General features: G+C 35.5%; 1 protein-coding gene across 6 annotated transcripts in view; it reads left to right on the plus strand.

Annotated features, from left to right (window-relative positions):
• Positions 1 to 16,445, plus strand: part of MIPOL1 (mirror-image polydactyly 1) — a 313,865-nt gene that overhangs the window by 104,606 nt on the left and 192,814 nt on the right. For all 6 annotated transcript variants that reach the window (XM_027520983.1, XM_027520985.1, XM_027520989.1 and 3 more), the window contains 2 exons: positions 9,825 to 9,858; positions 10,118 to 10,288. In XM_027520983.1, the coding sequence (XP_027376784.1) occupies positions 9,825 to 9,858; positions 10,118 to 10,288 (205 nt within the window). The remainder of the gene's footprint in view (positions 1 to 9,824; positions 9,859 to 10,117; positions 10,289 to 16,445) is intronic.

The raw sequence follows: 16,445 nt of genomic DNA on the forward strand, positions 1-16,445 counted from the left end.
TTAGAATCACAGCATGCCTTTTCTTAAGATTATTTGATTCTTCCTTTATTTCAGGGAAATTTTAGATTTTTTAATTTTATTTTATTTTCGGTTTTCTTTTTTTTTAATTTTTTAATATAAATTTATTCATTTTAATTGGAGGCTAATTATTTTACAGTATTGTATTAGCTTTATTGGAGAAGGCAATGGCAACCCACTCCAGTACTCTTGCCTGGAAAATCCCATGGACAGAGGAGCCTGGTAGGCTTCAGTCCATGCGGTCGCGAAGTCAGACACGACTGAGTGACTTCCCTTTCACTTTTCACTTTCATGCATTGGAGAAGGAAATGGCAACCCACTCCAGTGTTCTTGCCTGGAGAATCCCAGGGATGGCAGAGCCTGGTGGGCTGCCGTCTATGGGGTCGCACAGAGTCGGACACGACTGAAGTGACTTAGCAGCAGCAGCAGCATTAGCTTTGTGGTTTTCTATTTTAGAGACTTTGGTTATTATTATAGGCACTTTGGTTCTCATCTATTATGAATTCAATAATTATTTTAATTTCTGTTTTTTTCCTGTGCATTCATTGTGACAGTCTCAAGCCTTTCCTATATGTTAGTACTTCTAGTTTTACAATCCCATCGCCTGTTCTTTCTACTTCATTTATTAAATATTTGTCTGTTTATTTATTCTCAATGTTTCCTCAGGCTTTCTTTTCTTTCTTTTTAAAATTATATCAGTTTCAGGTCTGTCCTTTAGTTTTCAGTTTTCCTCTTCATCTGCTCTTTTGTTTTGGCATCTTCTCTTTGAAATTTGTTTTATTGAATTCATGTTTTTATGCTTTTCTAGAATGCCAACCATTAATGGGTCAACTTCCTTCTTGGTCAGTGTTGTCTGTTATATTGTGATCTTTATCTCATCTGCATGATACTTGGTCATGTGTTTGTGGTAAATTCATAGTTGACTTGTCATTTCTCTTTTATCTTGCTCATACTTAAATCGTCAAGAACTTTTATCTGTTTTGATATGGTGCAAATGAATTTTCCTTGATAAATATTTCATATTATTTGACACCTGTTTGCCTTCCCCTCTGACTCTTGGCTAGGTGTTGCTTCTGGGCCACCTTTCTACATTTTGTTTGAGATCCTGTCCCCTGCTGTGGAGTTTTGTTTGGTGTCTTGCGCTGCACTGAGGGGTAACTCTGTCTCTTCTTGTGAATATCCTGATTCCATGGAGTAGTACTTTGGGGCTTTTATTTGTTACACCAGTGTAGTAAAAAGAAACAGGCAAACAAAATGGCCAGCCCTGGTGATTTTTGCTTCATCTATAAAGATTCTTAGTAATACAGAAAGATTTCTTAACTTTTCTTTGGGCTGTCTACTCAACCCATTGGTCTCTAAGGTTATTTCTAAGCTGTGTGGTATTAGTGAAAAATTCCTAGGATTTGGTAAGGTCACTGTCTTTTCTCAATACCTATTTTCATGTGTAAAAAGATAAGTTAGTTGAACCAGTTCAAAATCATTTTTCCACCCTCCACCTTGTCCTTACTTTAAAAAATTACTACATGATGTCCTGCTTCCTCTACAGTTTGATTAGTTTTTATCTTCTGTTCAAGTGGTATGTGATGGGGTAGATGGATTTGTGTTCAGATTTCACTCCACTGTCTTTGTTGCTGCTAAGTCGCTTCAGTCGTGTCCAACTCTGTGCGACCTCATAGACAGCAGCCCACCAGGCTCCCCCATCCCTGGGATTCTCCAGGCAAGAACACTGGAGTGGGTTGCCATTTCCTTCTCCAATGCATGAAAATGAAAAGTGAAAGTGAAGTTGCTCAGTCATGTCCGACTCTTATCGACTTTATGGACTGCAGCCCACCAGGCTCCTCCATCCATGGAATTTTCCAGACAAGAGTACTGGAGTGGGGTGCCATTGCCACTGTCTTTACTTGGACTTTTTTTATAATAAACTTTTCATTTTAGAATACTTTCAGATTTATAGAAAAGTTGTGAAGATAATGCAAAGTTTATATAACGCTCACCCAGTTTCTTTTATTGCTACCTTTTGTATTACTATGATATATATGTCACAGGAGAGAAATCAACATTGTTATAGAACTATTTACTATAGGCCATACGGGCTTCCCTGGTGGCTCAGAGGGTGAAGCGTTTGCCTGCAATGCAGGAGACCCGGGTTCAATTCCTGGGTCAGGAAGAGCCCCTGGAGAAGGAAATGGCAACCCACTCCAGTACCCTTGCCTGGAAAATCCCATGGACGGAGAAGCTTGGTAGGCTACAGTCCATGGAGTCACAAAGAGTCGGATACGACTGAGCGACTTCACTTCACTTCATACTTTATTCAGATTTCACTACTTTCTCTAATGTCCTTTTTATTTTCCATGATCCTATCCAGGATTCCATAGGCATTTAGTTACTGTGTCTCCATTGCCTACTCTGGTCTGTGACATTGTCTCAGACTTTCCTTGTTTTTGATGATGTGACAGTTTTTTGGAGTACTGGTCAGGTATTTTATAGAATGTTCCTCAATTTCAGTTTTTCTGAAGTTTTTCTCATGATTAGACTGATGTAATGGTTTTATGGGACAGATAGTACAGAGTGAAATGCCATGTTTAATCACATCATTTCAAGATTATATTCTGTCAACGTGACTTTCAGCCGGGGATGTTAATTTTGGTCTCCCAGTCAAGGTAGTGCTTGCCGTGTTTCTTCACTGTAAAGTTACCCACATTCCTCTTTTATACTCTTTTATCCTCTTTTATACTTTTATTCCTCTTTTAACTCTTTGAAGCAGATCACTAAAGTGCAGCCTGTACTCAATGGTGGGGCTGGAGAGTGTGGGCTAGGAGGTTGAGTTTTTTTGGTTGTGCTGGGTCTTGTTGTGGTGTGCAGGTGTCTCTGGTTGTGGTGCATGGGCTTAGTTGCCCCGCAGCATGTGGGGTCTTAGTGCCATGACCAGGGATCCAGCCCTGCATTGGAAGGCAGATTCTTAACCACTGAACCACCAGGGAAGTCCTGGTTAATTCACTTTGCCTTTCTTAGTGGAGAATATCTATATAAATTATTTGTGATTCTTCAATATAGGAGATTTTTATCCCTCATTTATGTGTTTAGTTATGTCAGTATGGACTCATTGACATTCATTTAATACTTTGACTTGTAATCAAATTCTGTGTTATTCTGTTTCTTGGGGTGTTCCAGTTTTGACATTGGAAACTCTCTCAGGTGATTCCTGTATGCCTTTGGCTTGTTCTCATCCTTTTGGTTTTTGAACATTTTCTTACTTTCTAGCATTATAAAACATATAAAATGTTTTATGAAAGGGATGTGCCCACCCAGCAATGAATCAGAATTCTCATTGCTTACCATCCTTGCCAGCATTTGTAATTGTCCTGTTTGTTTGGTTAGGTTTCCTATTTTGGACATTTAGCCATTCTCTAATAACAGATGATACTGAGTTGGTAAATGTTTATTTACCAGCTGTGTATCTTCTTTGGTAAAGTGTCTGTTCAGATATTTGACCAGTTTTTGAAGTTGTATTGTTTTCTTTTGTTAATTTTAAGTGTTCTTCATGCATTCTGTATGTGAGTCCTTTTTCAGATAGGTGGTTTTCAAATATTTTCTTGCAGTCCATATTTTTGGTCTCTCAACAATGTGTTTAGCAGAATATAAGTTTAAATTTTGATAAAATCCAACTTATTGGTTTTTCTTTTATGTTTTGTACTTTTGGTATTGAATCTAAAACTCAGTGCCACATGTTAGGTCACACCAAATTTTCTCCTGTGTTTTCTTCTAGAATTTATAAATTTCATGTTTTACATGTAGGTCTGTAATTCATTTTTAATTGATTTTTGTGTAAGGTGGTACATGGTACATATAGTTATACATCAGGACATTTATTTATTCCAGCACCATTTGTGAAAAGCCTATCATTTCTCCACTAATTTCCTCTGCACCTGTGCCAAAAATCAATCGACTGTATTCATGTGGGTTAATTTCAGGACTTTCTTTTCTGTTCCATTGATCTGTGAGTCTGTCACTGTCATTGCCAGTACCACACACTCTTGATTGCTAAATCTTGAAATCAGATGGCATCCTTCTAAACCTTGCTCTTTTACTATAGAATTATTTTGACTATTCTGGTACATTTGCCTTTCCATATACCTTGCAGAATCAGTTTGATTTTATCTACAAAAACAGTTGTTGGGGCTGAATGTGTTTAAACATACTCTTCAAATAGATACCTTTTTTCTTATTTCAATAATGCAGCTATTAATACCTTTAGAACTCTTCTTTAGGGATTTGTAAGTATTATTAGCTTCAACTTATCAACCATTCATAGTATTACACTTCACATATAATTTATGACCATAAATCTTTTATGTAGATTGATCATCAGTTTTTTATATCATTTTTATTTGTGCATTGTTGATTTACAATGTTGTGTTAGTTTCAGGTGTACAGCAGAATGAATCTGTTATACATACACATATGTGCTCTGCTGTGCGTGCTCGATCATGTCCAACTCAGCGACCCCAGGGACTGTAGCCCACCAGACTCCTCTGTTTGTGAAATTTTCCAGGCAAGAATACTGGAGAGGGTTGCTGTTTCGTCCTCCAGGAGATCACCAATTTTAATCATGAATTTTGCTTATAAATAGATTTGAATGTTTTTTGAAATGAAATTTGCCTGACAAAGATTACAAATCAATTTTTTATGTAGCGTCACAACTCATTGAGGTAGGTGATATTCAAGCTTTATAGGTGAGCAAACTTAAGAGTGATCGCCTACCTGCCTAAGGAGTCATAGTAAGTCACATGTAGTAGATACCTCAGATCTCTTCAGGCAACTCAAACTCATCATATCCAAAAATGGAATTATTAATTTATTTTTAAAACCTGATTCTCCTTAATTCCCTCTGCCAATCATTGGCATAAGCACTCTCCCACATATCCAAACCAGAACTTCTTCCTCAGAATTCCCCTTAGATTGGTCTCTTAGTTTTGTTCATTCTATCTCTTTTTTTCCCTTGGAAATATGACTTGCTTTATGGACTAGGAGATAGTCAGTTCATTTTGTCTCTTTAAAAGATGGATCTAAATTGAACCTTCTTTAAATTTTTTAGCCTCTGTTGTCTATTTTCACTTGTATATATGTTTTGTTATAGTTTTTATTACAATACATGAAAATTAGGCTTCTTTGAGGTACAACCTTTTTCATTTTGTTCTAGGTAGAGTTCATATTGAGGGAAGAATGGGGAAGGGAGTAAAGGAAAACAGTCCTATCCTAAGCCTTCTCTTTTAGTTACTTAATCCATTCAATAAATACTTATTGAATATGTGCTAAGTGTCAGGTACACTGCTAGTTGCTGGGAACACAGCATTATGGTCTCAGTTAAGATCAGCATCAAGTAAATAATTACATAAATATTTAAAATAATTTCAAGTGATAAAGAATTGTTAGTTCCTAGGAAAAGTTTATAGACAGCTCCTGCTTTATTACACTCTAGGGTTTCAGGTAAGGGGATCAGGACAAATACATAAGAAGTAAGAACAACAGCAGCAACAAATAGCATGCCAGTACAGTTTTATGGTGCTGTGGAGGTTCCTTTCTAGTTAGCTGAGGTCTATGAACTCTGAACCTCAATAGTGCATTTTAGACTAAATCTTTGTTAAGATAGAACCAATTTATAACGGAGCTTTGCTTGACTGAAAGGCATATTTAGAAGCATTGTGTATAAGAAGAAAATATATGAATTATTTTACATCTCTTTTTTAAAAAGGGTTTTACATCTTTATTTCTCTAAACAACGACCTTTTTCCTTGATTTGAGAGATAGTGCTCTACTTTGTGTAGCAAAGTATCCCATATAATTTATCCCATATCATTGAGATATGATAGTTATTCTCAATTTGAACTTTCTCTTTCCTTTGGTCTCATAATAGCGTATATGCTCTGTTGCTCAGTTGTGTCTGACTCTTTGTGACCCCATGAACTGTAGCATGGCAGACTCCTCTGTCCATGGAATTTCCTAGGCAAGAACACTGGATTGGGTTGCCATTTCCATTTCCTTCTCCAACATTTCTTTTTTAATTCCTCATTTCTTGATTCCTGTAATCTGGAAATTCTTTCCTTCTCTTTTCTCTTAACCATATTTTCACTTCTGATCTACTTTGCATCTTTCTGTATAATGTTTGTCTTATCTCTCTGCTTTCCCTTACTCCCTGAATTTTTAATGCTTTTTTGTCTCTTTTGCTTCTATCCAAAACTAGGAAAAAATAAAAAGGATTCAAGGTAAAATGACTTTTGTAGCATGCCAATATAGACATGCGTGCATATGAACATTCCAGCTTTTGAGATCATGATATCTTTTTTCAATCTGTTATTATTGGTGTATTTTTTTATACCATATTAAAGGTGGCACTGTGTAAAAAATAAGACTTAGAGAAAAAAGCAAATACTTTAGGATTTTCTGATAAGCTGATCATTAATTAGTTTTATCATTTGGGGTCAAAGTTTTGCTTCTTCCCATTGAACAAGGTAAATGACTCTAGGTTCAGAAGGAAAAGATGTTATATTGACTGATTTAGGGATAAATCAAGAAATGTGACATTTCGTGCATGAGTCTTTCCACTTAGAGTGCAAGGTTGTCAGTCAGAATTTGCATGGTATAGGAAATCAATTGAAACTTGAGCCCATGGACATTTACTTCAGCAATATTCTTACTGATTATCATGACTCTCTAATTAGACTGTTATAGGAATAATTTAGAGTTTATGAAAGGTTGAGGTTCTTTTGTTTAACTGTAAACTTCCTATTAAAATATAATGTATAATTTGTCAGATATATTTCATATGACAACTATTATTTTGTCTTTATTAAGCAAATAAAACTTTTATGTTGTACACGCTGCTAGTAAACCTTAAGCCTAAAAAGTCATTTTACATAGAAAGTTGAATGTCTTACATAACTATTTCAAATTGCTTCAGTTTTTTAAAGGTAAGTTGTTTGTTTAATTTTTGTTTTCATTAGTGATACAGTATATTATGTACTTACCGTAGAACTATATTTAATCTTCTAGAAGCCACTTTTGTTGATTTTTAATCTTTAAGTAGATATTGAATGATCCATCTCAGAAAAATGTGTCAAATATAGTTTTGTCCTTTTGATAACAGCCATTCTAACAGGTATTAGGTGATACCTCGTTGTTGTTTTGTACGAGAGTTTTTAAGTTTTTCTTTTCACATTTTATTTTTCTCTTAGTGACCATTTATCTTTATACTTATATCAGTTTTAAAGGGTCATAATAAAGCAAAATGGAGATTCACATGCTAAGTGGCTGACTTGGCTCACTCACTTATCCCCTGCATTTCAGACCTGACACACTCACTCACTAAAACATGGTTCAGATTCATTTATCAGAAAGTGATAAGTCACTGTATGTCATGGAGTTTTAAAGACAACCACACAAGTTATTTATAATCAGAATGCTGAATTCATATACTGAGGATCCAGTATATAACATCTGCTAAGAAAATTTGATTTTAATATTTTCTCTTAAATTTTAGTTGTTAGCAGGGAATTTAATATGAGATTAGATACAGTTATCTTAACCCTTTCCTGTTGAAAACTGTTAATTTAAATCATTTAAACTCTTAATTTGATTTTCCTTAAAGTAATAATTCTTCACTTTGCAGTGCCTGAAAAAAATGTACAGATATTACACAGGAATTCCACGCACTTTTTATTGTGTTGATTATTTGGAACATAGGAATTCGTTAACCTGTCTCTACTGCCGTTTTCTTTTCGTCCATATGTAATTCTTTAAAACAAAACAAAAAAAGGGAGATGTGTAATACTGAGAAATAAATTTTTTTGTTTCCAGTAATCTGTAAATCTAAACACTTAATTTCCACGTGTCTTTTCCCATTTTAAATGATCAAGTTTAATAAATTGTTAAATTTATAAAAATTTAAGCTTCTTTGGAAACTGTCATTAATCAGCTCTTAGTTTGATTTCATCTATAAAGAACAATATTAAGGTAAATATTTCTCACCACCTATGGCTTTCTAAAAATCATATTTAGCCAACCAGTAACTGATGGTTAAAGCTGCTCATGTTTTTAAAATGTTTTTACATGATCTTAAGTGTAAGAATTTTATCTTATACTTTTCCACTGTATTTTTTAATTGAGTAAAAGAAGTGATTATCTTCATAGTTCTTATAAACCAAGCTTCTATGAAGCAGAATATTTGAAAACTTTGGATTGATTTTGGGAGAAAAAGATAAAAGAGTACATATTTACCCTTATTGAAATGTGAATCCAAGGGGACATTAGCAGTTTGAGATATAATACATTAAATACATATAATTCAAAATTGCTTCACCTACTTGTTAACTTAAATACTATTTAAATATGGGTAGGAATAGTTTTTTTATATATCTTCATCTTTACTTCCTCTCTATGAATGTAGTAGTTTGAACTGTGGAGTTTGGAACAATTTTGTAATAAATTTATTAAGTATCTTTTATTTTTTCCTAGTATCCTTTTTTTTTTTTTTGGCGGTAAATGTTAAATCATAGGAGTAAAGAAATCAAGGGGAAAAAATCAAAACAGAAATTTGGATATCTAAAATTTTTAGTCCAATTTTTATTTTACCTTTTGTTTTTGGATGCACTGCACATCATGTCTGATCTTAGTTCCCCGACCAGGGATTGAACCCATGCCCCCTTCAGTGGAAGCACAAAGCCCTAACCACTAGACCACCAGGGAATTCCCTAGTACAGTTTTTAAATAATTGAAATCATTTCTAAAATCTAAGTAATTTCACTGGTATCCATGATAAAGTTTCATTTAATCTACCAAATTTAATTATTGCCTAAGTTATATAACAGATATTTTCTAAATATGTGATTTAGAACTTCTTTCTTTACTTTTACTGCATTTCTTCAGTTTACCAACATCAGCAAACTTTTCAGTGAGCACTAAGACTCTTTTCTTTTTTTTCATTCTTTAAAATTTATTTTTAATTGGAGGATAATTGCTTTTACAATACTGTGTTACTTTCTGCCATACATCAACATGGTATACATATGTATACTTTGGTATACATATGTATACATATGTCCCCTCCCTCTTGAGCTTCCCTCCTACCTCCCATCCCATCCTCCCCCAGCACTATGACTCTTGTAAGACAAAAATGCATTTATGACGGGAACCAGTTTACCTTTTTTGCCCTTAATTTGAATAATTCTATCTATGTTATGCAGAAGAGAAAATAATATTAGACATCTAAAAATGTGGCCCAGTTTTGGTCAGCATTTCTATACAGCATATTTGTTTTACCAAATAGGTAGCAGCAGGAGATTGTCAGGTCAAATTTAGTGGTAATTATTTGTTGTTGCTTTTTGAGGGAACATTGTTTAACTCTGTAGTAAAAATACTTGCCTTGTTTTACTTGTGATGATGTCCAAAAAGGAGAGGAAATACAGTTTCTGGTAAGAATTGAAAGTCCAGAAATAAATATAATGATGAGAATGAGTGCTTCTATCACTGGGGAACTTTCTTCATCTAAGCACATATGAACAATTGATCCTTGTAGTCATATATAGCAGTAAACATTAATAACTTAACAGTCTGAAGTCAGTGCAGAAGATATGGAGCATTATTGAAAGATGGAGTCGAGCAGGTGGCACTTTAATATGTTCAGTGTCATGGTTGACTCTAAAGACTAGTCGAATGAAATTACTTGAGGTTCTAAAGATTTAAAAAGCGAATTCATTTTGCTGCACTAAGGAAATGCTACTGATCAGGCTTTCTGTGTCCCTTTTTTCTAGGCTAGAAAATATTAACCCTGAAGAAAATGACATGGTAAGCCATTCTCCGAGGAGATTTCTTGATGTCAGTCTTATATCTTAGAGGCTTAAGTTCAATTGAGTGGGTTTCAAGAACTAAGATGTGGGAAAAAGAAGAATTGACACACTAATAATGTACATCTTTGCTGCAATATGAAAATTCAATAACTTCACTCAGTCAATTTACAATTCACATGTGCCTATTAATTAAAACCCTATATTAAATAAAATATATTAAAACTTCATGTCTGACTAACATATAATGGTGTTGGTAGACATTACAGGAATTACTGAACAGAATAAACAATGCAGACACAGGGGTAGCTATTCAGAAGAATGGAGCTATAATTGTGGATAGAATCTACAAGACCAAGGAATGTAAAAAGAGAATAACTGCAGAAGAAATGAACGCAGTGATTGAAGAACGAGATGCTGCTTTGTCTCAGGTACCTGCATGTATCTATAAAAAGCTGTCTACCATTTTTCCCTCTTTCTTTACATTAAAAAATGACTTTCCCCCACTTATTCTTAATTCAAATTAGTTTTTAGCTTATAATTAATACCACAATGATTAGCTATATTAAGATAATCACATATTTTGTTATATCATTCTTCAAATATATGCATCCTCATTTCTTAATAAAACTGTTAGCTTTTTATAAAAATTTAGTTCAATTCTTTAAAGTAATCGCTTTTATATGAGACTTCTTACTTGAGTCACAGTTTTGGGAGGGCTGAGATTATGTCTTTATTACTGTTTTATTCCCAGTGCCTAATTCAGTGCCTTTTAGTAAACATGGATAAATGAATCAAATTATTAGGGTATTCCTTTCTGAACATTACTTACACCTTCCTGCTCCAGCTGAAACTTGATCACCACCCTGAGGATGCAGCTTCCACTGCAGTCCTCTCAAGTGTGAATGTATTCCCTCCCCCAGCAGTTGGGCCACTGGCCTTGGAGGCTTGTTCGATTAGTGCGTTTCAATCATTCTTCCTTTTTTCTCTCTAAACACCTCCAGCTTTGAGACCCATGCATCAGATTGTACCACCCATTACACACTCCTGTTGCAGTCATATATACACTCCCATATAGCTTCCTTCATCTCTTAAAGACTTTAGGATCTATTTTACTGTCTCTTTCTTCAGCTTACTCCTGTCACGATTCTTGGTGATTTAAATATCTATGTGGATGATTCTTTCAACAGCCATCTCATCTCTCTGAATCTCTCTCCTCCAGTCTTCCAGATGCTCTTGACCTGTTCTGCTATCCACCCTATGATCATACCTTATTCTTGGTCATTATCAGTCTCAATTTCAAGCATCCACGTACTATCTTTCCAGCCTATTCTAAAATTCTAGCAAATTTTCAACTCTACTGGCGCCTGATTATATTGATCTTATCACCTCTTTTCCTTTCCTTTAACCCCTTCATGTCCTCTCTTCTCTATCTAGCTTAGATTCCTTGGGTCACCATAAGTAGCTCCTACTTGCATGTAAGATAACCTCAGTTGTCCTGACCCTCTTCCTTTGTCCTGCTCACCTAACAAAACCTAAGTTTTATAAATTTAACTTTCTGCCTGTTGTATACCTTCAAAGCTTTATATGGCAAGAGTCTATCACACATTTGATGACTCAACTGTTCATGACAGTTGTCTTCAAGTAGACCCCTGGTGTTGCCTGATAACCTTCTTGCCTTTTGCTAGTCCACTCACTCTCCCCCTCTGGAGGACTCTTTTTTATCTTCTTCCTGTCCCCGCAACTATCCAACCTCTTCTCGCCAATAGAAAGAGAAATTTCTGCTTGTCTCCATCATATCAGTGACTGGCCTACCTGCATGTGGCACCCATATACTCCGCCTTTTCTACTTTGTATCTTTCTTACATATTTCGGTTAGTGGACAACTGCTCTATTTCACACTAGTGGACCTCTTTTCTTGCTTGCTTAAGGTTATCACTTAACCAGCTGTGCCTTTTATACTTCATAAAATATTTCCTATTAGTTCATTTCTATCAGTATCTGACATTCTTTACTATATCCTTGAAGGCTGGGTGAGTTTTGGCACATCTTGGTCTACCTGTGGTTTACCCCTGTGCTTTTGGGGAGGCTTCCTAAACTGAGAGCTGAGTATCCACTAGGGACCTACTCCTGGAGAATCCTCTAGTCTGTTGTTTGTCTTCTCAGCATTTTAAGACTGTTGGAAATGCCAGTATTCTTTTCACAGGGCTTAGGGCTTAGCTCTTTAACTTCGAGCCCTGTACAGGTTTGGGATTTAGCAAATGATCTGAGATGGAAACAAGTCTCAAATCTCTAATTTTGTCACTTCAGCCCTGCATAAATGCCAGAGGCTTAGATGACTTCTCTGTTCTCCAGCCAGAGTCTTCTATGTAGTCACAGCCTGATTTCTCAGCCTCTTGCCCATTCCTTGAGCCTTTAAAACTTAGGAGGAAAAAAACAACTTCCAGTCTTCCAATCACCTGTCTCCAGCTAAACCCTCTTCAGAATTCTAGCTGCTCAAGTCATTGTTGCAGTAGCAGTCTTCTGCTGTCTTAAACATGATTTTTAAATTTTAATCTAGCTTTCTTTTTTCTTGGCTGGAGCACTGTTCTGCCACAAACAATTCTATCCTATCTCAATGTGGAAATCTGACATTTATCATTTATCTTCAGATTAGAATTGGGAAAAGTTCAATTTAAACTTTTTAAATGAGCAATTTTTTTTTTTTTTTTTTTTTTTTTTTAGCATTTTGTACCCTACCAATTGTATTCAATCTTGGATCATTCAGCATATTGTTTTAAAAAAAGTGAAGTGTTAGTGGCTCAGTTGTGTCTGACTCTTTGTGACCCCATGGATTGTAGCCTGCCAGGCCCCTCTGTCCATGGAATTCCGCAGGCAAGAGTACTGGGTAGCATTCCCTTCTCCAGGGGATCTTCCTAGCTCAGTGATCAAACCCAGGTCTTCTGCATTGCAGGCAGATTCTTTACTATGTGAACCACCAGGGAAGCCCTATATTGTTAAAGAGAGAGTCAAAACTATTTTTATGAGCTTACAACAATTACAGGTATAAACTCCAGCTTAGGATGTTTTAGAAATCATTTATTTTGTTAACTAAAACATCCATGTACATAAAGAACTGACCACTTTCTTTCTTTATCCCTGCTATATTCCAAGTCTTTATTATAAGGTCTTTGCTTTTGTGTTTTGGATATATTTTATATACCAACCCCCGTAACCCTTTTGGCAAAAGTCCATACTCCAGTCTTCATTCCCAGGCCTTACTTATTCAGTGCTTAGAAGCTAGGCCCTTTACCTACTGCACTGGGAACCAGCTGAGTTCCAATCAATGAAAATATGATATTATTCTATGGACTACAACTATCAGTGAGGCCTGAAGCCTTCTCCTGCCAGGCTCTAACCATCTATGCATATCCTGGGAAATCAAAACTATCCTAGAACCAGTCTAATTTAGCCAGAACCCCAAGGAATAGTATGCTAATTGTGTGAAAACTTGACTGGACTATGGGGTGTCCAGCTTTTTGGTTAGACATTATTTCTGATTGTGTCTGTGAGGGTGTTTCTGGATGACATTAACATCTGAATCTTATATCATTGACTTTCCTGGTTTTCATGCCTTCGGACTAAAGCTGAAACTATACCTTTTTCTTACGGTTAGAATGAGATTTTGAGTCTTTGGACAGAATACCACAGAAATGTCATCATAATTAGCACTATTTTCTCTTTCCCCAGGTGAAGTGTCTCCGTGTCCTTTCCCTGAGCTTCCTTTTCCTTTGTCGTCTTCTAGTTGTTAATTTTCCATCTTGGCCTATCAAGGCTGAATGAGTGATCATAAATTTCTATTACCTGAACACCATGCAGAGAATCTTAACTCATCACTATTTTCTGGAAAAGAGTCATTCCAAATCCCTAAATTCAGTAGTAACCCTTTTTCATCTGTGTACTTTTCTTTATTGTGTTGGTTGTTGAAAATATTTTTAAAACATTTATGTGCCTCTTTTACCCAAAATATAATTTATCTTTTTTTGATAGTTACTTACTTCTGTCAAATGCTGTAATGAAAACTATAGATCCTGAGATCTTTCAGGTCCACAGTTGACAAATATAAAAAGCAGGGAGGACCACGGAGTAAATATCAGGGTAATTAAAGAAATTGAGCTAAACATTTCACTAGTCAGGTTCCTCCTTCTCTATAGCTTGCAAGCTGTTGATATACCATGCACTAACCAGTCCATTCTGAAGGAGATCAGCCCTGGGATTTCTTTGGAAGGAATGATGCTAAAGATGAAACTCCAGTACTTTGGCCACCTCATGCGAAGAGTTGACTTGTTGGAAAAGACTGATCCTGGGAGGGATTGGGGGGCAGGAGGAAAAGGGGACGACAGAGGATGAGATGGCTGGATGGCATCACTGACTCGATGGACGTGAGTTTGAGTGAACTCCGGGAGTTGGTGAGGGACAGGGAGGCCTGGCGTGCTGGGATTCATGGGGTTGCAAAGAGTTGGACACGACTGAGTGACTGAACTGAACTGAACTGAAGCTCTAGCAAAATGAAAAATAAACTAGTTAAGAGGAAGATGTGAATCCAGTACAGGATTACAGTGAAGAAAGTTCTAAGAAGACAGCTGAACAGTTTACCACAAGTACAGGTGATCTGTTGCTTTGTAACTCTATTGGTTATAGATTAAGATAAAGAGTACATAGCTTGATTCCTTTTATATCAAGTTTAAAACATGCAAAATGACCTAGGTGTTAGAAGTTAGACAGTGTTAGAAGTGAGAGTAATGACTACTCTTGGAAAGGAATTCTGATTAGGAAGAGGCATGGAGGAACCCTCTGGAGTGTTGCTTCTGTACTATAAAATGGGATCAATATCCACCAAATTTTTACTTAAGATGTGTGTTCTTTCCTATAAGTCATACATGATTTAAACTGTTTTTTTTTTAAATGCAAGTTTAGCTTTCATATCTATTCCTCTATCATTTTTCTTGTTTAGACCCTCATTATCTCTTGCCTGAATTATTACAATAGGATCCCAACTATTTCCTCAGCCTTGGACTTATAGTATATAATTTTCTTTATGCAGTGCTGTCCAGAAATCTTGTTCAAGAACGTACTTTCTTTATTACCAGAAAACTAAAAAAAATTTCAGGAGACCCAACTGCCTAGAAAATAAAGTCTAAGTTCCTGAGTATTTTATTCATCCAAATTCCCCTTGGATGAAATCTCAACATTTCTGTGTACAATTTTTCTATGAAGGCAGTACAAAAATCTATATTTATTTAAAATGTTTATACTCTTTGATTTAGTATTTCTACTTCTGAGAATTTTCCCTAAGGAAATAAACATGGATGTACATAAAAATTTACCTACAAAAATGCTCCTGGTATGAAAAGAAGAGAAAAAACATAACTACCTCCCCAAACAGCATGAGTTCAATAAATCTTAATATAAACATTTAGAAAAATATACAAATATCTGACAAAATATAAAATCAAAGTGAAAAATCAGGTTATCAAGTAGTATATTTGATATGCATTGAAAATAAGACAAAGGATCTGTGCATGAGTGTTTCCCTTCTTGCTTATCTGTACTTGTCCAAAGTTATTTATAGTTTCAAAAAGTTGTAAAAATGTTGTAATAAGAAGAAAGGAAGTTATTAGAACAGATCAAATATCAACAATAAATTTCAGCAAGATGGACTGGAAAAAATGCACAGGCAAATAATTGTATGACAGACAGGAAAGCAAATTAACAAACTGACAGGGGAAAAAATTAATAAAAATTTTTAGTCACAATAACAATGTTAAACATGTCTCCTACTTTTCTTGAAAAATGAAACTCTAAATGTTATGATTTATTTTCTTTTCAAGTATGAGTTTTTTGGCAAACTTCTAATAATTTAACAGATCATTATTTTGCATTTATTAGGTGCTAGTTATTATGTGAATTACAAGGGCTACAAAGTGAAAGCAACACTTAACAATGGGGAAATCTGGAAACTTGGTTATGCTTTCCTCTGCTCATGTGGAACATTACCTTTGATGGTCACATCACTGGCCAGGAATCTGGGTTTGCTCTTCAAGGAGATTTGCTAAAGTTTATTTTTACACACAAACTGGGACAACTCCAGTCATCCTGAGGGTATTTACAGGGGACTGGTTCCAGGAGTTCTGCGTATATCAAGACCCACTGAAGCTTGATTTGTTATATTATCTCTGCATTATCCATCCTTTCCTCTATCCATCAGTTCACCTCACTCACTTTATGAATTTCAGGTGAAGGCAGGCATTGGTACTTTGTCCTCTGAATTCTTCAGCACAGCATATCATTAGTTATCACTCCAGAAATTCCCCCCGTTCTCTGTTCAGTTAACCCATGCCCTTGCTGTTCTCCAGTAGCAATCACCAATCTGGTATTTTTACATCATTAATTAGTTTTACTTTCTCTAGAAAGTTATATGCTTGAGATCACAATATAGCTTGTTGGGTAGAAAATACATATTTTTCTAAGCTTGCCTCTTGCTGTTGAGGACTGATTTTTTTTTTTTTCTTTAAGATTTTCTTCATCTTTTTTGAAGTAGATCTAGAA

Source organism: Bos indicus x Bos taurus, chromosome 21, assembly GCF_003369695.1.
Source record: "Bos indicus x Bos taurus breed Angus x Brahman F1 hybrid chromosome 21, Bos_hybrid_MaternalHap_v2.0, whole genome shotgun sequence".
Taxonomy (NCBI): Eukaryota; Metazoa; Chordata; class Mammalia; order Artiodactyla; family Bovidae; genus Bos; species Bos indicus x Bos taurus.